The sequence below is a fragment of the Maylandia zebra genome, linkage group LG16 (genome assembly GCF_041146795.1).
Source record: "Maylandia zebra isolate NMK-2024a linkage group LG16, Mzebra_GT3a, whole genome shotgun sequence".
Taxonomy (NCBI): domain Eukaryota; kingdom Metazoa; phylum Chordata; class Actinopteri; order Cichliformes; family Cichlidae; genus Maylandia; species Maylandia zebra.
Genome location: NC_135182.1, coordinates 27,841,689 through 27,863,056, shown reverse-complemented (window position 1 = coordinate 27,863,056; position 21,368 = coordinate 27,841,689). Strand labels below are relative to the sequence as shown.

Below are 21,368 nucleotides of genomic sequence, written 5' to 3'. Positions count from 1 at the left end.
GGAGTGTGGAAATTAGCAGCTAATGGTGTAATTATTAGTTTTAGTGAAAAATTTAAAATTAAAAATTAAAATGCACTTTAGGTCCTGATAACTGTTACTGGTCAACTAGGATCTCATCTGAAGATGCGCTTTGACAGCTGCTTTGGATGCCTGCATAAACACACATGCACAGCAAACTTCAATGGGAGTCCCTCTGCTGTGACTAAAGCTTTGACTGTGAATTGGCAGCAGCTGGCATGAGTGGCCGATGCAGACACATGCAGACTGTCAGCTATCAGACACTTCTACTAAACTCACCACAACGACGTGGAAGCTGCACCACAGTGAAACCTGAGTGTAGCAAATGCCAACATTGGCTCGTTGGAGCGTCCGAACACAGACGTGCAGAGTGGCAGTTTAGCTGATGTCGTGGTCGAGGTCAGTGACAGCTGGAGTGGTCGAGAGTGAGTGCTAACAGCACGTTTAGGATGAATGGCCCCCGGCCAAATGCTTCAGAGAGGGAGGCACGACTCAGCAGTGTGCATGGTGGCACCAGTGACAGCTGGGACTTAAAACACACATTACATGGATACAGACTCAGCTCAGCTTCATTCAGCTGAGATATGCAAGCAATGAGAACTTTCTAACTCGTCAGCTTATCAGTTAATGGTTTGATTAATGATTTGCATGCTTGTTGTAGACCAGCGTGGTGGGGCCACACTGGCTAAAATAACTTGAAAATGTTAAAAAAAAAACAACTTGCTGTGAAGTTTGGCGCGGGCATAGTTGTTCCGTGAATTGTGATAAATTCGGCAGTCCTGTGACATTTCTTCTTGCAAAAAAGTGAATACTTGCAAAAATAAAAGCATTCCCACTTTGCAGCTAAGGTGTAAGGTTACACAGCAGAAGAATGCGTGGCAAATATTTTTTTTGTCCCTTTTTCATGTAATCATTCAATAGAGATCAAAACAATTCAATTCAGTTTTTTAATATAGCGCCAAATCACAACAGCAGTCACCTCAAGGTGTTTTACATACTATATATTTTATAAAATAATATGGTGAAAACCCCAGCGATCAAAGGCTGACTTTGAGAATGCATTTGGTGACAGTGGGAAAGAAAAACTCTCTTTTAACAGGAAGAAAATGTAAGAATGTGAGTGACACCTAAATTTGCGCCAAACTCTTTTTTTTTTTTTGTGCCTTTGACAGTGTTAGGACCATTACAAAAAAAAAAAATAATAATAATCACATTCATATATCTTCCCCTCCAGCTGGTGACCGTGTACTATATAGGCCACGAGCTCCACATCTGTTTTCTGTTGGTTGAGAGAGACAAAGAGATCAACCACAGGATATTGCCTTTACTAGAAGGAAAGGTCAGGTTCAGGGGTGGAGTAAGAACTCATCCACAGGGCTTTTTTCTCTCTGCTGTTTTAGATGCCTTTTATATTACATCAGTTGTTAGCTTCTCATTACTCTGTATGATCTGCAATCCACTGGATACTTGGTCTTTGGTGAGGGATTTGGTTCCCCCAGTGTGTTGTGCACATTGTAAACATTTGGAATGGATAGTAGATTCATACAAACATGGAATGCAATGGAGAAAATAGTTCAGTAATCCCCGATTTACATGCCTGTGATTGAAAACAGGGCTCACACATATGAGCCATAGTGGTTTTAATTGATATAAGAAATTATTTGCAGGCTTCCTTTGATTCACTGCACGTTAAATTGCTCTTAAAGCAAAGATCTTAAAGTAGCTCAGCCAAGCTAAGTGCTTAACCCTTAAAACAACCTTCACCCTGGCAATGAGAAAGCATATTGTGGCAATCGTCTCCTTTCTGCTTGGCTGACCTGAAGCTATACATGTGAGGCAGCCTGTGGTAATTTCGACCTCTGAATCAAACTAATGGATAACGTGCTACTGTCAGGCCTCTCACGTCTCAACTGCTTTCATGATCCTTCAGACCTGAGCTTCAAATCCTCAAAGGGAGACATTTCTCCGCACAGAAGTGATTCACCCATGGAGAATGTGTCCTGTCCTAGTCTAAACTTGTCTTTTCCCAAAGGTCTTTGTAGTCGCCGTCCATTTTGGCATATCATCTGTCAACAAAAACATTCCTAGTCTGATACAGACTGTTTTGCACTGATGGGGTACAGATTTTGCCACAACAACATCAACCACATTAAGTAGTTTTATGGTGTTATGAAAGGAGTTGAGGGTTTGTTTAAAGGTGCCAAGGTCACATCTTCCGTTTTACAAGACATCTGCATTTTGCATGATGTCAAATATTTGTAATATTGTATCCTAAGAGTTTTTTTTTTCATTTGTAACAGATTTGTAGCTACATAGGGGAAGAATAAAGAAAAAAACAACTCTGACATGTTTTCATATTTTTAATTTTATATGGTGGACTACAGTTGAGCCACGTTACCATTCAGTGGTCATCCCAAAGTTCAGTCTTATCCTGTTTACCTTTGATCTTCGGTCTCCACCAACTTTTAAGGGAAATGTTGGATTTTTAGTTCTTAAATGATGAACTGTTGTTGGGTTTTTAGAGATTTATCACTGAAAACAGCATGCTGCCATGGCTGCAAACCCAGCCAAAACTATAAATTCAAGTGAAATAAACTCTTGGGAGAAAGAGGGCCAACGCAGTTGAGTGACCCGTTTTATTGGTATTGGTTATTATGACTATAAAGGTATAATACCTGGTCAAAAAACTCTAAGTTTTCCACATAATCTCAAGATTTAGTACCTAACAAGCATATCTACGGTGGGTCATTACCCCATGACTTTACTTTCACATGACCATGACCTATGTTCTTTACTCTGGCACCGAAAACAACATGCAGAAATCAAAAAGTTAAAACAGTTAAGTAATGGACATTTGCCTGAATACAGTCTCAAATGTGGTGAACCAAAGGTGAAAGTTTTAGAGTGTGGTTTAAAAAGTACTGCCATTTTACTGTTAGGTAGTGTTGCAGCCAAGACCAAAAATGAGCTGAATAGTCTCAGGAAGGAAGCATTTGGTAAGTGAAAAATGCTCTCATGGAGAGAACATCTGGGAAGTTAAATTAAAGGTTACTTATGAAACTGTCACAGAGTCAAGGAGAAAGTCCAGCCAAGGTGGTTAGAGCTGGCCATGAGAGGGGGAAACCATATGTTTTTATGTCCACATTTTGCCGTGAGCTCTCTGAATACGCAGGGGATGCAACAAAAGCACAGTAAAAAAAAAAGAAACTTGCGGTGAACCTGTCACCAGCACTTCCCCTCCGTGCACCGTACACCTGTCTACCTGTAAATTAGATCTGACAGCTGAAGAATTCCTACGTAACCTAAAAATAACATGAAACTTATTCTGTTCCTACGGAGAGTAAATAAGTAAAAATATAAATTATACAATTATCAAGGCATCAGTTAGATGGTTTAGTGGTCATTGTGTGTCACTGCATTTTAAAAGATTGTGAGTTCGATCCAAGCTAGCCAGCCTTATTGAAGCATGCTAGCATACGGTGTGTGTGGTGATCAGATTCCAACAAACCAAATGTGGGTGGGACAATGTGAAACACCGTAATATGGTAAGAGGTTATATGTAATGTAATTAACAAACTATGCAGAATATAGATTGGTCAAAAAGGTAATAACTAAAAAACAAATGGATTCTTTTTTTCCCCCCAGATTGACTATTAAGTAAATACAGTAAGCATACGTGAAAGATTCTTATAAAATAGCCTTCCTTCACCCATGTTTTCCCATTTTGTGTCTCAGTAGTTGTTCAGCCGTTATTTGAGCTGCTGTTCTGTCTGGTAACCATCTTTAGGTTTCAATAGGAATGCATCTGTACATCTGCAGGTCTCTTTTTGAGCGGCATGTTTCTTGTTAGAGCCAAGTATTCTGACTTCTATAAAGTAGAGCAAATACAAATGTGGGACACCGTCCCTGTAACAAGAAATAAAAGTGTTATCCACCGCTGGTCACGCTATAGAGCTGACTTTTAGTTAAGCAAACTTAATGGTTTAGCAGTTTTTTCAGCTTATGTGAATTATCCCTGTCATAGGACAACTTTAATCTAATAGGCTTAGTCACCTAAATGTAACCAAATCTGAACCAAAAAGATGGCAGATCAGGAGGTACTCATAAGGGTTAAAGATGTTAAAGGTGACAAATAAGAAAATATGAAGAGTAGTATACAATCCAAAGTCTACAATACCTCAAAAAAAAGATCAAAAGTCTTTCATCTTAATCATGGCTCCAAAACAAAATGTGTGATGAAGATCCAAAAATATGTAAAACAAAACCATATTTTGGCTCATTTTAGTTGTTTTGTTAACCTGCATGAGTGTCACCGTCAGAAACCCGAGCAGAGAGGTCTGCAGGTGGCATAGGGGCTGGAGACCTCACTTATCCGTCTGTCCCTTGTTTGCCAAGTGAGCAGAGTGTGGGACAGCAGTTGGTGTGAGAAACTGACTGTGTGTGTGTGCGCGCTGCCAGGAAAGAGAGCCTACCAGCATACGGATCGCATTCACTGAAAGATAGGAAGGAAGAAAGTAAGAAGAGCAAAGCCTGGAAATCTTCAGAATGAGAGGGCCTCTTTTGATGTGTGTTTGCATTCCTTTCAGTGTTGGTGAAAGGGGAGCTGTTGAACGGTAGTGGAGGAGAGGAACACTTGAAACTGAACGAGGCGCTAAGAAAAACACACACCGGGTCTCATAACAAAAGTCCTGCACGTCTGAGACGAAGGGGGCAGAAGGTAAATTAACAGAGAGCGGAAGAGGAGTTCAGACAAAAGCAGGCGAGACCAGGGGAAAATCAATCCTGACGTGAAGAGCAAATTCATTAAGCAGGCGATTTTTCTCACTACTGCTTTCATCGTTGCTCCCACAACAAATGATTTTGCTCAGAAATAAATGGAATGATATGGCTCTCCTATGATCTTAGGTCACTGGCAGCTCATCTAGGGCTTGGTTTGGTTTTAGCCACATGCTGAATAGCCTTTTTTTTAAAAATATATAAAGTAGAAGATGATACATTTCAAATGAGGTGTTAGACATTTTGGGGTTAGTTTTTTTGTGTTAAAGTTTTCCATTTGATCTTCCAAACAGGCAAAACGTCAATGAAAATGGGGGGACATCAACTGAACACTAATCCTAGGTGACCTGATGGATCTTAAGAGGTTAAGCCTCGAAGCAGAAAACATATCAGTGACAACTCCCCATTACCTCAGTCTTTTTCCGGTGCCTTGTGCGGTTACTGGCACGCCTGGACCGTCCATCGTAGCAAAGTCCTGGGGAAGGAAAATCAAGATGTGCAATCTCTCCTATAAACTACTCCTTTTCTATGAATCATCAAATACAATAATTTATTATAAATCTAGAATATGTTCAGCAGACTGCATGTGACAGGAAAGGAAGGATTTGGGTAATTAAATAAATATAAGATGTTTCTTTGTGTCTGTGCTCACTTCTAAATAGCAGTTTTGAATGTTTGCAAGATAATTCACTAAAGTGGGGAAAATCATCCAGTTTTTTGTGGCAGGAAGGAGCAAGAACAAAGATGAAAGTGAAGCTTAAGGTTTCGGATATGGTTAGTCTGGCCTTAACCACAGGCAAAGAAAAGCAGCTTTGCATTCAGATGAACAAAATAAATCATTTAGAACTGCAATCTGCGTAAGTCTTGTTTTGGGATTTTGTTGTTAGACTGACATTGCTGTGGTGTTTTTAGCTCTGCACTTCCAGGAAATCATTCGATCATCAGAATTTTGAGGCCGTCTGTAGAGCATCGCCTCCAGTGACCGTCCTGTAAGAGACCAGATAAATTTAAAAGCCTGGGTTCTGCTCAGGTGTAACATAAAAAAAGAAGACTCAATCAGATGCCTGCTCTGCCCTCTGAAGTCTCTGAGCCTGTGGTCACATGACACCAGAGGGTGGATGGGGGGGGGGGGACGCTGCTCGTCCTGCGACAGGCTGCCCAGCCAACCAGAAGATGAGTAAAGAAGTGCACCCTTGTTGTTTGTTCGCCTTTGGCCCCTGCCATCTGTCCGCTTAGTTCCTGACACCTGTACCAGCCCGTCAGAACTGGGCTCCCCTGTCATTGGGGGCAACAGGGTCTTGCCTGTAGGGAGAGATTGGTTAAGGGGGGTGGAGGGTGTAATGTAACAGCTCCAAGGTATTAAGGAAGGATGAGTGAGGGTGAAGTTGGGGCCACTTTTTCAAAAATGTGCTCAAATTTTCCAGTTATTGACAGTTTTTGCACCTGTTTTTTTATTTATTCGTTTCTTGCTAAACGACCTTTAAAGGTGTTTGCACCCCCAAACCCCTCTTAATCTAAGTATTGGCTCGAGGTTCAGAGGCAACTGGAAACCAAATAGTTGGCTTGCTGTAAAAGCATTAATGCGATGCCAGATGTTCATCAGGCGGCAATGTTAAGGGGAGGATTCTCAGTCAGGCTGCTTGAAAGGCGAACACGGTTGCTCCGAGCTCTGGTCTGTTCATGGGCACATCTTATCCGAGCCAACAGGGATCACCACCAAAAACTAGTCGGCTTTTTGGCCAACTCTAAATACGATAAAGGCCCATGAAAGAGCAAATTAGATTCTATCACTAAGGTGATGTCAGAGTGACGGACTTCTCAGAGACGAGATGGCTCGCTGGCGAGCTCAGCGACATTTTTGGCAGCAGAAAAAAAGAAACAGATGTAGCCTAAACCTGTTAGTCGCCCACCTCTAATCGGCTTACATTGGCTCACTGACAGGCGACTGGCACCTCCGAAGGGTAACAGACATGGCTGCTAGTACGCACACCTCACAATAAAGCATGACATGTTGGAAATCCACATGAAACCGAAAACAACGCTTCACACGTTTGCCTGGTAGGAACCAGATCACTGAGCAATTAGGTTTCCATTTGAATGACAGTATCATTCTCCACATTCCTAATTGTGTATTTACCTGGTGTCACACCATCCCGTGTTTTAATATGTTACAACATAGGCTCCACTAATGTAATTTATTATCATCAGGCTGCTCTGAAAGCTCCCTGAAAAGCCTTCAGTCGATCCAAAATACACAATGAGACAACTAACTGGGACTAGAAAGAGAGATCCGTGTTCTTCTATATTAACGTCTCTTTTTTGGCGCAATTTAAAATCCAGAATTGAATTTTAAAATACTTCTCCTCTTGATTAGGCCCCATCTTGTCTTGAAGACCTCACAGTATCATATAATCCCAACAGAGCACTGGCTTAGTTGTGGTTCCTTGAGATTCTAAAAGTAGAATGGGCGTTAGAGACTTCAGCTATCAGGCCTCTCTTCTGTTGAACCAGCTCCCAGTTTGGATTCAGGAGACAGACACCCTCTCTGCTTTTAAGATTAGACTTCAAACTTTAAGATATAAGCTTTCTAAAAAAGCTTATAGTTTGGGATGGATCAGGTGACCCTCCCTAACACAAAGTGAGCCGGGTGTTGTTGTGGATAGGTGCTGTATAACTGAATTATTTTGTGGTTTCTTTGCAGCCAAAAATCACATTTGTTTCTCGTATATAAGCAACAATTAATATCCTCTGGATGTTGTTTGTGTTCTTTGGGCACATATTAGGTCATAAACACATTTGGTTTATAAGATCTGAGGTTGTTTTAATCAGCTAGCTGCAAACAGGTGTGAGGAGAGGACAGAAACCTGCAGACCCAACACCCCCCTGTGATTACATGCAGTTGTTCATTCTCTTGTCTTTCCAGCATTGTGACAAACGTTTTCTCACCAGTGTCTGAAAGCATGTGGAAGAGCAACGACCACAAGCTAGCCAGAATGACTTTTCCCTTCTAGGCCAGCCCGGTGGTGGGGGGCTGGTGGGGGAGGTGGATGGAGAGACTGGGTCTTATTTGCTCTCAGCAGAGGATGATCTTGTAGGTCCCACCAAGTCAAACAAGTGGCAGGTTGCCAAGTCATCGAGCCTTTCACACAGACATGAGGAGGTATTGACACAGTGCGTGAGGCTAAAACCTCAGCGCTGAGGGCCACTCACATTTACAATTGGAACAGAAGGGGCTCCATGAACTCATTACATCAAACTGAGAAACCTGAGGGTGTGTGTGTGTGTGTTCAAGGCTTTTCGGTTACACTGGCCCAATAAACACATATGCACACCTATGGAGATATGCTACAAACACACTATAGCAAGACAGTTTTTGTTAGTTCAGTATGAAAAAAAATTCACCTCTCTTGCTTCCTGTGCCGTCTGTTATGTCAGCAGTAATTGCTGAGAGTAATTTACTTATTTAATGTTTGGCTTCCTGAAAGCCCAACTGTGCAATTCTACAATCTCCAGATTTTAATGTTGGGTCTTTTTCCAACTTAAATTCTATTTTGTAGCTTAAAGATTGTTGAAATTTGTTTGGCTTGTGAATGGAAACATTTGTGCTCTGTTAAACTTAGCTCTGTTTTTGTTAGTCTAGTGGTTCTCAAACTGTGGGGTGGGACCCTCTGTTGGGGTATTTGACCCACTGTAAGGGGTCAGTTTTTTGTTCTTTGCTTTTATTTTTTTGTTACTATTCATGTTAATAATTGAAGATAAATGTGGACTGTAAAGTGGGAATTAGTTTGAGTTTCTGAAGAGGGGCATGCAAGAAAAAGTTTGAGAACTGGTGTGCTAGATGTGAGAATGATGAGTATCTTTTTCGCTCGTTAGAAGAAAAGGACAATGTTTAAATATTTTTCAATGCAAGAAAAAAAATGTTTTGAGTTGATTTCCCAGAATGACAGAACACTAATACATTACTACAATACATTAATACAACTGTCTGACTTTTCTGTATTATTATTATTATTATTATTATTATTACGCTGTTTTTGCTTCTGCAGGACTTTGAGTTCAGCACAGTACTTCCTTCACCACATGATGTTTTCCTTGATCAGTTTTTTGACCTTATGTTCTTATGTGTGTCTTGCCTCTGCAGCTTGTGACAGAAATTGAAGAGCAGCATGGAAACTTCAGCTCCAACAGCAACTGACAAGAAGGAGTGTAAGAGTTCTGGTCTGGATGGAAGCAGCTTCTCAGAACTCCCGAAGAAACCCTCGCCCACCACTCTGACCAGAGGTACATCCGTATCCGTTTGCTCTTTCCTCATTGTAAGGTGGAAGTACAGCAGAAGAGATGACAGATTAGAGCTTTGACATAATACTTGTCAAAGTAATTTGTTAAAAAAAAAAAAAAAATCAGCTTCTCTTTGGCGCCTTCAAACACCAGAATCTGGACCTTTGTCTTTAGGTTTCTGCACTCTGCACTGCAGTGAACTGCTGCTCACTAAGTAGTTGGGTGGCACATGAAAATGCTCAAAGATGGGGGCTGCGTGTTTCAGAGATGTCAGAGAATGAGTGATGAAAAAATGTTATAATGAGGTCGAAAGACCTTGTTCTCACCTCCCGAGTGTAAATTTCATGAATTACTAAAAAAGGCTGGCACAGCAGTGGACGACATGGTGTATCAGAGGCCGTGGATAAAGAGGAGGGAGGAGGGAAGCACCTTTGAAATGCTAACAAGATGTCGTATGACATTGTGGCGTTAGCGCTATTTCTGCTTAATGATGGGCTTGGTGGCCTGCCACGAGAGGAGCCATGAGCATTAATTGTTTAGGGATGCGTGGTGAGAAACTAGGGCGTTTCAGTGCGTCCTCTCTGGCACCTCCACAAAGGGTCCAAAAGTTTTTCAAACCAGCGATAAGAAAATATTGCACTTGCCATAACATGAATTATTCAGTCGTTTACACAGTTGTGACCACTGTGGGGGTTGAATTTTCATAACCTTGCCCCATTGAAAAGCAGCAGGCTGCAACCATCAGGGGTTATTTGTGCTTGTGAGGTAACAGTGAGGGTGCTGGGTGTCCAAGACTTCGTCTCATAATTAAAAGATGAGAGCTCATGTTTTCATTAGTGAGTGTGTGATGAAAACTCATCATAACGAGGTTGGAGGACCTTGTTGGGGCCTCTGAGGTACAAGTGTTATAAATTACTAACGCCGGCTGGTGGACACTGAACCCCCTCAGAAAGATGCTCTGGCATCAAGTGAGAGGCCACTGCAGCGAATTCAAGTTGTTTTACTGTTTAATGAAGTGCCTGATGCCCTGGCATCACAAAGCTCACTTTGTCACACAGGGGAACCTTTAAAGTAGGACATTAGTATGTCATTAGATAGTTTTAAGGCTTTTGCTTTCAATTTGGATTATGCCTCCTTTTCGTTTCTTATATTAGTATGCAGATTCAAACAAAAAATATAGGACGATTGTGAATACATCAAGTAGTTTTGTACTGGTAAACTTTTAGGGCCTTGTTTGTTCTGCTTAGTCGTATTTGAAATGGAATTTTTAAGTACTCAAACTACATTTAAAAGTACCCGCGTCCTACTCCTAACCCTAACCCCAGATGGATTTCCGTTGACCAAGTGGGTGTAAGGTTTAGGTTTAGGTTCAGATCCACTCTTCTTAAAGAATTTCTTCCTCTTAGGAAGACCAAAATGGAAATGCTTTTTAAAGAAAAATTACCGATGTGGTCTCATTACAGGACATAAAATGCTGCCAGTCTTCCACAATACCATGATAGCACATGGTGTGTTTTAGAGTGAGTAGCTTCACTCACTGCCTGTGACGCTATTGGATGCACAAGGATAATAGTTCAATTTTAAAAGAGCTATAGGTTTCTTGTTGTGATAAGTCGCAGGTTTATCAGCCTTCAGACTGTTTAGGAGCCTTGTTTCACTTTAAAACCAATTATCAGAATTGGTTACCTTGGGAGAGTTTAAGTCTGACTTAAAGGAACGAGAGAATAACTCTTTTACTCAGTGTGATTGTTTTAATGTACTTTTAATTTGATCTGTTATTGTATATTTTACACATGTTGGTATGGGATATTGTATTTGTTTTAAATGTTATATACTTATGTGGTATGCGTATTTTGACTTTTGTTGCCATGATGCCAGGTCTCTCTTGAAAATGAGATTTTTAATCTCAATGAGATATTTTACCTGGATAAAGGACTAATAAAAAAAAAAAAAAACAGTATCCCTGCAAGTTGAAAAAGGATGACTACTCTGAGCTTTAACGGTGACACCAAATGGTCCCCTGTATAGTCCATATGCAGTGAGGTTATTTTTGAAAATATAACTCCACAATGGAATAGTGTAACTCAAGGAGAAACATCTTGTTCTCCATAATCCCTTCTGTCAGCTGGTCACGAATCTCATCACTTTGCTTGTGTTTCATGGAGACTTGCATTGCCTTGTTGAACTTGTCTGTGTCTCTGAGTGTGGAAACATAATGGAAGTTTGTGTCTGGTTTCTAATAGAGTGTGTTAGGATCCAAGGGGAAAGAAGAAGTAGGATGAGGATAAAGGGAAAGGGGAATGCTGGCACAAACGCCCAGATCAGATTGAGTCCATCTGATAAGAATCAGACTTGTTTCTCAGGGTCTTGTTAATGGTTTTAAATGGGCACCCACATTCTGTGTGACAGCCTGCATCTGTCTCGGTGCAGGGCGTGCTTCCACAGGCTCGCCTCCCGCAACCTGATTCCCAGGCCCAGGGATTTACGAGTGCTTCAGCATGTCAGAATAACATGTGTTCAGATTAGGTGCCCACTTCCAGGACTGTAAAACATCTCACAATTTCAAAGGGAAACCTGTGATTGATACAACCCCCTCCCCACTTTGCACCAAAGTGTACATGCGCTCAGATGTGCTACTCTCCTCTGACCTCGACTGACGAAGAGTGACGGTTTCAAACACAGACCTGCCAGAGTTCTTTTACGACTCCCGTTATATTCAGAAAAAGTTTGCCAGAGAGAATTTTTCCATCATCGCTCATTTTTGTGTTGACTGTACGAGGCCAGTGGAGCAGACAAGCTGGGTAATGCTGATTATTTCTGCCTAACCACAGTGTTGTCTTCATCTTTCTTAGAATTTGCCAGAGGCTTGTTCAGCCTTTGCAAAGATCGATGATCCTCAGCATATAAAACGTAATGTCCACAGATAGTTATTCGTAGCACTGATGTATCTAAGGAGAGTGCCAATAGAAGAAAAATGACTCACTTTCGAGAGACTCACTTTCGAGAGCCCTTACTGCAAAAGCATTAAATCACTTCTTCCAGTCTTTCCTCATGAAAATAGATCAGAAATAAGTCTTACTACTCTAACTCGAAATATCTCTGAAACAGAAATCCAAAAAACGTCTGTTTCTGTTCCTACGGGTATTTGAATGTAACTCCTTGGAGCCTTTTATTAGGGTAACTATGAGTAACTTTCTGAAGGCTAAAAATGGATCATATATTACAATAAGCAGAAAACAAATTGCATCTGCAACTTTTCTTCTAGATTTAAAATGCTGGAATCATCTGATTACTAAGTTTGAGTCCATTTTATTGGACTAAGAAAATTTTATTCTGAATCAGGTACCTGTCAGCAGGTGAATCTCTTGCTTTTTAGCCCTATGCTGAACACAGTTTCAGAAACTAGAAGATACAAAGATCTTTAATGTCAAGATCTAAGATCTTGACATTAAAGTCCAAAATTGTCACCAAAGGTTCAAGACTGGTTTCTGGTCTCCACAAGGGTACAGCTGTAGTACCATAGAGGTTACCACCCATGAGATAAGCTGTTTTACACGTAAAGGTACCGAAAGCGTAGCATAGATGGATGAAGACATGGTGTGTAGTATAATTGGTCTTTCTGGGAGTGGAGGGTGGATTTGCGATAAGGAACTGGGTGTTAATTATGGTTATCATTGGGTAAGTCTCAGAACTTGAGTCTGAGGGTCTCTGCTGAGGTCTCTGCCTTATGCACGGGGCCTTTCTCTGGATGGTGCTCTGGAGTGGGTCACGGCCCTCCCTGGCAGAGAAAAATGTGCCAGAGAAAAATAGACCTCCCCCCATCCCTCCCCGTCCACAGGGCTACTCCAAAGGGACAGCCACTAATCTTCCTGAGAAAGAGATTTCTGCTTTTCTTTCTGTGCTCCTAAATGAGGCTCTTACACTGTTGTGGTTCCACCGAACAGTTCAGAGGTGGAGGAGGGGGTGGGGGCACTCACTGGCCAGAGTTATGCAGGGATGACTCCATTCATGTTATACCCCTGTGCCCCCCTTGGGGTTCAACTCCTTGGCCCTCCACCTTGGTTGAAAGAATCACAGAATTCATCTTGTGATGCCTGAAGAACTCAACTAAAAAAAGAAAAATGCAGTTCCTCACAATTCTTCCTGAATTATTCTTTGAAGGAGGCAAGTTAAGTTGGCAGTAAAAATTCAACCTTATGTTATGTGTCCTGTTTAAAGAGGTGCTGTAGATTGAATTACATGGCTACACACAAAAAAAACCCCCACCTCCCCTGGGTCTGAAAGCCACCAAACATGTCACGGGTTTCATTTTTAACAGTATATATCCCCACTGAGGAGAGGGAATCGACTCTTATCAGTTGTCATTTACAGTAACATTTTGTAACATATCAATAATGCCTTCCCTGATACTTGAGAAGACTTGCAAGCAACAAGCTTACAGGAAGGCCTATTGACCAAGTCCCAGTGTTTATTTTCCTGTCAGGGTCTATAGCAGCACACTATCAGGAACTCACTGCTGTCCTCCAAGGATGACTTCAAGAGATGCCGATATTGTTTCTGTCCCGGAAAAACTTTCAATTTACAGCTTTTATTTCCAGATTTATAGCTTTGTTGTCTGCAGGATCGGCTTATACCTGTTTAGATTTCATACCTGATAGCTCCAGTATGTGTTTCAACCAAGTGACTACAGGCAGAAACAAGTTAAATTCAAGACTTCTGATGCTACTTTACCAAAAGTGCAATGGAAATAGATGAAATTTTAAAAATGTACATTTTTCAAGTAAACAGACTGATGTCAGTTCAACATCAAAACAAGTGATCTGATTGTCTGGAGAGGTCAAAAACACTAGCACTGTGTGCTTTACGTGAAATGACATAAAGCATTTAAACTGAATTTAACATCACTTAGAATCTTTCAAGGCACATTAGAAAGTGTGTATTAAAGAAATATTAGGTTAAGAACCTGTCTTAAGTCTGCGCAAGCTCAAGCTGGAAACATTGAATTTGTCTTTTTACACATGGACATGAACAGCATCTTCAGAAAGAAGCAAGTCAAAATCTATTTTGCCAATTTCCAGTTCAAGTCATTGATAATATGATATGATCTCATGGTAAACACATTAGAGCGTTACCTAGGCAATGAAGATGTTGGAATGGCCAGAAGCTCCTAGGTGTAAGCTTCAAAGCAATGTGTGACAAGTGGATTGCAACATTTTGAGCCATGAATTCATCCCCTAAGTTGAGACTGTTAGCAGAGCTTTACACTATGTTGTTTCTAAAAAAAAAAATTTGCAGAGGTCATAAAATGACTTCTGTGAAGTGATCTAAACATAGCAGCCACACTGAAAAGGGTCCAGAGGTCGGTGTGAAGATGATCTTGAGCTGGTGATCAGCCAAATTTAAATTTGGTTTATCTTTTGATTTTTAGCAACTTTTTTCAGTAGCTTCTTTGATCGCATCTCATATTCACATCTTCCCACCAGCTAGCATTCTTACAATACTTGAACGGTTGACTGGCTTTCTGGGCGCTTAAGTTAATTCATGTGGCTCTTATGAACAGTTAAGTAATCCTGATGTCTATGTCTGCCTCTCTGTCTTATCTAGTGTTTCACTTTAGGCCTCTGGCTGGCTAAGACAGAATTCAAAGATTAGATATGCTAAGTGAAAGCAGAAGGAGGACATCTTGTTTTGTTTTTTGGCCTTGCTGATTGCTGTGCTGTAGCCAAAAACACTCATTTCTGATCCCTGAGCTTTTGCTGAAGCCTTTATCATTAGTTATTGTAGGCAGTTCTCATCACAAAGTGGCTGGCCTACAAAATAAGTACAAGAGGAGGCAATAAGAAGCAATGGTGTGGCTGTCCTCCAGAGACTGGGATCAATTGGCTACAAGGGTTTCCAGTCTAATTTATGGTATATAATCAAACATTTGGGTATTTTATGTAAAACTGAATTATGAATACATTCCCAGTATTCTTTTTTATGTTTATAGCAAAGAAACCCCAACTTGAGTCCAACCAAGGAGTTCAGAGGAATTCCTAACGAGCTCCAAGCACCACAGAGACATTTCTTTCTACTTTTGAAAAAGAATATCACAAGACAAATGTTTATTTTACAGATTGCTTAGAAGACAGCCGGAGAGAAAAATATTAAACAGCCCAATGTTAACACTGTATTTTCTGAATCTATTGTATGCCAACTCAATGGAGGGCTAACAGCCTTTGGCAGCTCTCTAATGTGGTTAGGAAACATAAATCAGGCTCAAATGAGAGGACAATTCTGATACTGGTTGTTTCTTTGGAGCTCCGCCTCTGCTTCAAAGCCTCCAGAATTAAAAAAGCAATGTGGTATGCTTTGGGCAATGTCTGTGGATATAAATCTCTCTGTACCAGAGGTGTCTACACGCACAAGAACCAAAGACAACATGCTACATTCCTCGCAGTTTACAAGTAGAGAGAGAGGAGGTGGAGGCAATATATGGATGCTTTAGGGGATTAGCCAACACCCCGTCAACCAGCTTTCTCTCCCTATCCTTCAAGTCCCTTCCTTGCACTTCCCTTTTTCTTTTTGTGCTTCATCCTCTCTTAAGCAGAAAGCCCTTTCCCAGCATGCAGAGTGTAATCCATGCCCCCACCTCTCAGACACTTCCTGCCTGTTTTGTTTGTGGACTCATGGAAATCTGCCCAAGAAGGTGCCTATAACTCTTCTCTAAGGTGTCGGCTCAAGCAACTGCTTTTTTTTTTTTTTGCCATGGGAAGATGCGCCATGTTATCAAAGAACTTGTTGAAAGTCAGCGACTGCGCTTTTCGACCTCTCCGACCCAGCGTAATCCTCAGTATCCTTCAGACTAGAGTTCCCAGTCTGCCAGCCTCGGCTACTTTCATCCGCTAATGTAGCCCTAACACTCACAGTTCAAGTGAAGCCAAATAAACGTCCGAGGAGTTTAGACGTGGTAAAACAAAAATGTGTGCTAGCTGTAAACACAGGCGGGAGGTGCTTATATAAACAGGCCCAGTTCATATGGCTGAGTTGTTCTCGGGGCGGACAGTTTGTGGTCAGGCTCTTCCGGTTCTTATCCCCTAACCTCCCCCTTGACTGCAGGCACAGCTGTGGTCCGCCCTCGTAGAAACACTGCTGGAGGAAAAGGATTAAGGGGGAAGAAAGCCCACTGACCCATGATGAGACAAGCATGTCTGTGGTTAAGAGAATATAGGACCTCAGAACGTCTGCATCCACATAACAGCTCTCTGGGGATAATGTTCTCAAATGTTTCACACAAGACCCCCTCGACTCCGGCCGCCCAACAGATAAGGTATGTGCCAGCCACAGTAAGCCGCTGGACAAAAGGTGTCTTTAAAATTAATGCCTGGTGTAATTGTGTTGTAGCTGAAAGCAAGAGGAGGAAATTGATTTTTGCCATCAGTGAAATTCCTCCTGGGGGACACACTGGTTCTTTTAATTACAGCTATAAGGTTTCAACACCTCAGTCTCTTGCCTCTGGTAGCGTTTAGCAATTAGCCTAATCACCCACAGCTCTGGGGAACAGTCACACTTGTTCATACACATCACCTGCCAGCCTTTGGTTCAAACTTTTAAATAAAACGGTCATGGATGGAAACAATCTCAGACCATCCTGCCCTGTCAGCAGCAGCTGGGTTTGCAGCAGAGGCGGAGGAATTCCATAAACATTTATGAAAAAATAAACTTTTACAATATTTTTCGTAGTCACATCCCCAGGAGGGAGAAATCTTCCTCCAGACGGAGCGTCCAGCCATGAGTCCGGCCGCCCCCAGTGGCCTCGTTTGGGCAACCAGCAAAATAAGTAGATATCTGAGTCAAGAGTGGATACAATTTTCATAAAATATTTATTTTCACTGATGAATATTCACTGTGTGTGGGATTCAAAGTTCAGAATAAAGACAAGTTTCTAAAGCTATATACCATATAAACAATTTCTTACTTCTGGGCCTGGAAGTAGTAGTCCCATTTTATTTTATTTTATTTTTACCATAGTGCTTTTAACTGTTAACGCTTTGTAAGCTTCTATTACTTTACCAGCAGGAAAAACTTGTGCACTAAACCTTAAACACTCAAGAGAATTATTGGCAGAATTAGTTTTTAATTGATGAAGTTTTCAACTCTAGTGAGAAGTGGATGGGGATTGTCTTTACACTGTATATTACTACCAAACAGACAGCTGTTGAGGTACACATGCACATTTTTGGGGAGGTGTCTGTGAGGCCACAGCATAGATTTAACACAGTGTTATAAATTTAATGACTTTCATATTTTTCTAATTACATAAAAAACAGAGTATCTTGTAATTACATTACATCCAAAGGATACAAGTAATGCCCAAGTCATGAAACCAGCCCATTAGCTTTCAAGTGGAAGTTGTGCCTTACAGCTGAAACCAACATGTCTCAAAAGGCACAACTTTTTCTCTCAAGCCAAAGGATCTCCATTTTTGGTTTGAGCCACTCTCCTCACAGCTTGTTGTTTGGCAAATAGTTGTTGAGAGTTTTCATCCAGTCGGCATCTTACGTACAAACTACAGGGGACTGGTGCAGTGCTGTATTCCTCTTTGCAAACAGTTTCATCTAGTAACAGCAAGAAATGTCCAGCATTCACCAACCAGTCGAGGAGTAAATCTTTTTCCATATTTTTCCATCCAAGCTAGGATACACTTAAAAATCTATCCCCAGTTCCTCACTACCTTCTGTTTTTAAGCTAAGCTAAGCTAAGTTAAGCAAAACAAGTCTCAACTTGAGCCATGAGCGCCATCTTTTCATCCCACACAGGGGAAAAAAGCAAAAGTTTCCCAATTGCCCACCTACTTCTGTAAGATCACTCCACTGATATATCACCATATATCAAATGGAATCATATATAGCCACCTGCTATCATAACATTTGAGTTGTCTTGTCATATGAAACAAAAAAGGCAATAAGCTGAATCTCATACAATTTTTTCATATATAGAATAGAAGATAAATTCCAGTTGGGGACTGGTTTTCCTGTACAGTTCTTTATGTCGCCTTCTTTACTCCAGGATTAAAAAAAAACACAACAACAACAACAAAAAAAACAAAAAACGCTATAATTTGGAAATATATTCTACCAGCCATAAGTATCCATTTGCTACATCCTCTTATTCTTTGTGAGAAAATTCTTCAGGACTTTGTTTCTATTAGTTGCACTGCTCTGTAATCACAGCTAAGCCTGTCATGAGGCCCCTGGATGGTTGTCATGGCCCTTCGAAAAGAAAAAAAGCAAACAAAATGCTGCCATATGGAAAACTAATTTGTAATGTCATTCATCATCCAGCTGCAAGAAAAATGCAGGAATAAAGTCAGTCGTTCTAACAGCTGGGTAGCAACACATGATTGAGTGGTATTCCTGGCTAAAAGCATCCACCCTGTTTCTAGAAACAGGATGTCTGAGATCTGAATCGTAAATTCTCCTCATTTTGACTCATCCTAACACGACACATGTCCCTGCTTTTGGTCTGTTAACCTATCACTTTACGCTTGAATTGCCTTAGTGTTCATATGTATAGCAAACAGATCTTAGCTAAGCTGCCATTGTATTGTTTATTGGGTTTCTGAATACACTACACACCAGCGAGGCAGCTGTGCAGATTAGGAATGCAACCTGAGACTCACAAGATATTAAATCTCATTTGGCAAACTCAGAGAACCTAAAGAAATGACCACTATTAAGTTGCACATGAACTTAAAATTGATGGAAAAAGTAGAAAAGTATCTTCCCAAGGCAACACAAGCAGCAAGGACTAAGCAGTACATAGATATTTTAAAATACACTCATATATTTTCAAAAGTGGTTAGAAATTATCCTTCATAATGTTTCTCCTTTCAGTGTTTTGTCAGTAAAGTCGTGCTGGTGGTTTCATTTAATGTTTTGCATTTTATGTGAAGAGCGTGGAGGGGGACACAGTGCTAATACATCACTGAATAACACGCGGCTCATAATACCTTAATGTTAAAATTTAGATTTGTCAATGAAATTTGTTCATTTGGGGGAAATAACGCCCTCTTTGTAAAGCCTTTAGACTTTGCTGACAAAAAAAAAAGTAGCTTTTCTACTTTGTGAGCATTGGTGTTTACTGGGTCCATTTGGGTCTGAACTGAAACACTTAAGACACAAAACTAACCATCATTCATGTTCTGTGAGGCAGAATTGCCACTTTTGTTAGTGGAGTCTGGTGGAGTGTAATGGCAGAGGTGCTAGTTGGAGAAAGTAAAGTGAACAGTTCCCCAGTATCTTCAAGCTAAGCTAAGCTAAACAAGTCTCGACTTGAGCCATGAGCTCAATCTGTGTATCCTGCACAGGGCAAGAAAGCAAATATGCTTCTCAGTGTGTCCACCGAGATATCTCCTCTCATATATAGCCAGCTGTTATCATAAAAGCTAACATGTCTTGTTACATAAAGTGCAATGAAGTGTAAATATAATGGCTTCACTTCCTGTCTGACATCAGGTAAAAACTGTGATATATGTCTAGAGTCTCTGTCCAAGCAGTCCATGGCTTTAGTTTGTGTTTCTGCTTTTTATTACACGTAACATACTGAAAGAAACTCGATCCTCAACCGAGTGAAATTAATCACTGCTGTGACTTCTCACTTGTTGCTTTAGTAGAAAGTACAGAGATAAATGCATCATGTAAATCATCCTAAAAATATTAAGATAGAATTTCTTTCTATACCGTCCAGCCCTATAAGCTGCTTGGGATGCTTTGGTACATGTACAACACATGAATGGTGTTCAAATTCAGCTTTTACATTCTTAGAAAATACCAAGCATATTCCCAGACTTACCTCTGCCAAGTAAAGATAATGTTTTCTTATGCAAAGCTATAATTACACTTGTACAGTGAAGTTTCCCACTTTTTTCCCCCCTACATCTAATCAATAGTCTGCAAATGAGCGTTTATTTAGCTGAAGGCTGTGTGTGTTAGGCATTTGTGTTAGTATAGTATGTAAGCTTGTTGTGTTTTGCTTGCCAGGTGATTTCCCCTGATGGTGTCAGCTAAGCCTGAGAATTCCTGGTTTGGGCTTCAAAGGATACTGGGGTCATCCCCTGACAGCAACAAATACAGACATGTTCAGGGCAGACACAGATCTGAAAAATATCCCGTCTGTCTGTTTGACCGCTTTCATCGCACTTTGCACGGGCCTGAAGATTTGTATAAACTATTTCACAAAGAAACTGCAATGCTTCAACTGAAAACCAGTCACGAGTCCAGTGCTGCCTCACAAACACAGACTCAGATATTTGCCAAGACCATTTGTTTACACTGGATAATTTTATTCTTTCCTCCTGCTTTAACTTTAGAAATTCATTACTCTTTGAAATCAAACAAACAAGAGAGAGAGGGCTTTTTTTGAAGAGGTCATTCAGTAAATATAGCACATCCACTCTAAACCGGTCTAAACTTTAGCAACACTGCAGAATTACAAAGTAGCACTTTTTGTTTCCATGATCCAGACATCCAGACTTTTATTGTCAAAATCAGAATATTCATACAGTCAAAGAATTGGGCTTGGTATGTGATGCTTAACTGTTAGCAAAAGAGAAAAACAAAGACATTTAAGAAAGTATAAAGAAGTGTAAACATGAATGGAAAACATTATGTAAAATGTAAAAATGGTATATAAGGTAGTGTTTGGAAGTGGTCATAGTGGTAAGTATTTAGTATATGTTCTGGGGTTTTTGCAGGAATTATAAGAAAGAATTTAATATTCCTGCAGAACAACAGCACATATACTGGCTGCTCAGCTCTGCAACATGTGCTGCACACAGTACTGACACGATTAAACAGAGGAGTTGGAACTGCACTGCTGGGCAAGCTGTGTAATTATAAAATTAAATTGCCTCAGTCATCTTTTCCTTTGTATTATGTTCTGTAAAAGACAAGTTTCCATAACTGGACAGTTATCAGTCGTTGATATCCCACATCATTTTTATGTTCTAGTATTAACTCATCTTTGGTAGCTTCTTTGTTCTTGGGTACAAGCTGTCTTGCTGAAAGGCAAGTGTGTGTGATATTGTTGTGCAGACTGAGGCACTTTCTTTCCAGGTGCACAGCAGAAAATACGCACTGCTTTTTGAATGCATACATGATTTAAACTGTTAATTTTGGAATCATGACTATCTTCCTGTCTTTATTAGAAGTGAAAAAGAAGTTTTGGAGAAGATCTAGTTAACCTCAGATAGTTTAAACTGTGTCTATGCTCTTTGCATGAGTGCTGTGCACATTCTTTAAGTGTTAGCTTTGGCG

At 40.6% G+C, this 21,368-nt stretch overlaps 1 protein-coding gene across 1 annotated transcript in view; it reads left to right on the top strand.

The window, feature by feature from the left end:
- gli2a (GLI family zinc finger 2a) overlaps positions 1-21,368 on the top strand; it is an 82,687-nt gene that overhangs the window by 8,479 nt on the left and 52,840 nt on the right. Inside the window, exon 2 of the mRNA XM_004563100.4 lies at positions 8,936-9,075. Within this exon, the coding sequence (XP_004563157.2) occupies positions 8,961-9,075 (115 nt within the window). The 5' untranslated portion in view covers positions 8,936-8,960. The remainder of the gene's footprint in view (positions 1-8,935; positions 9,076-21,368) is intronic.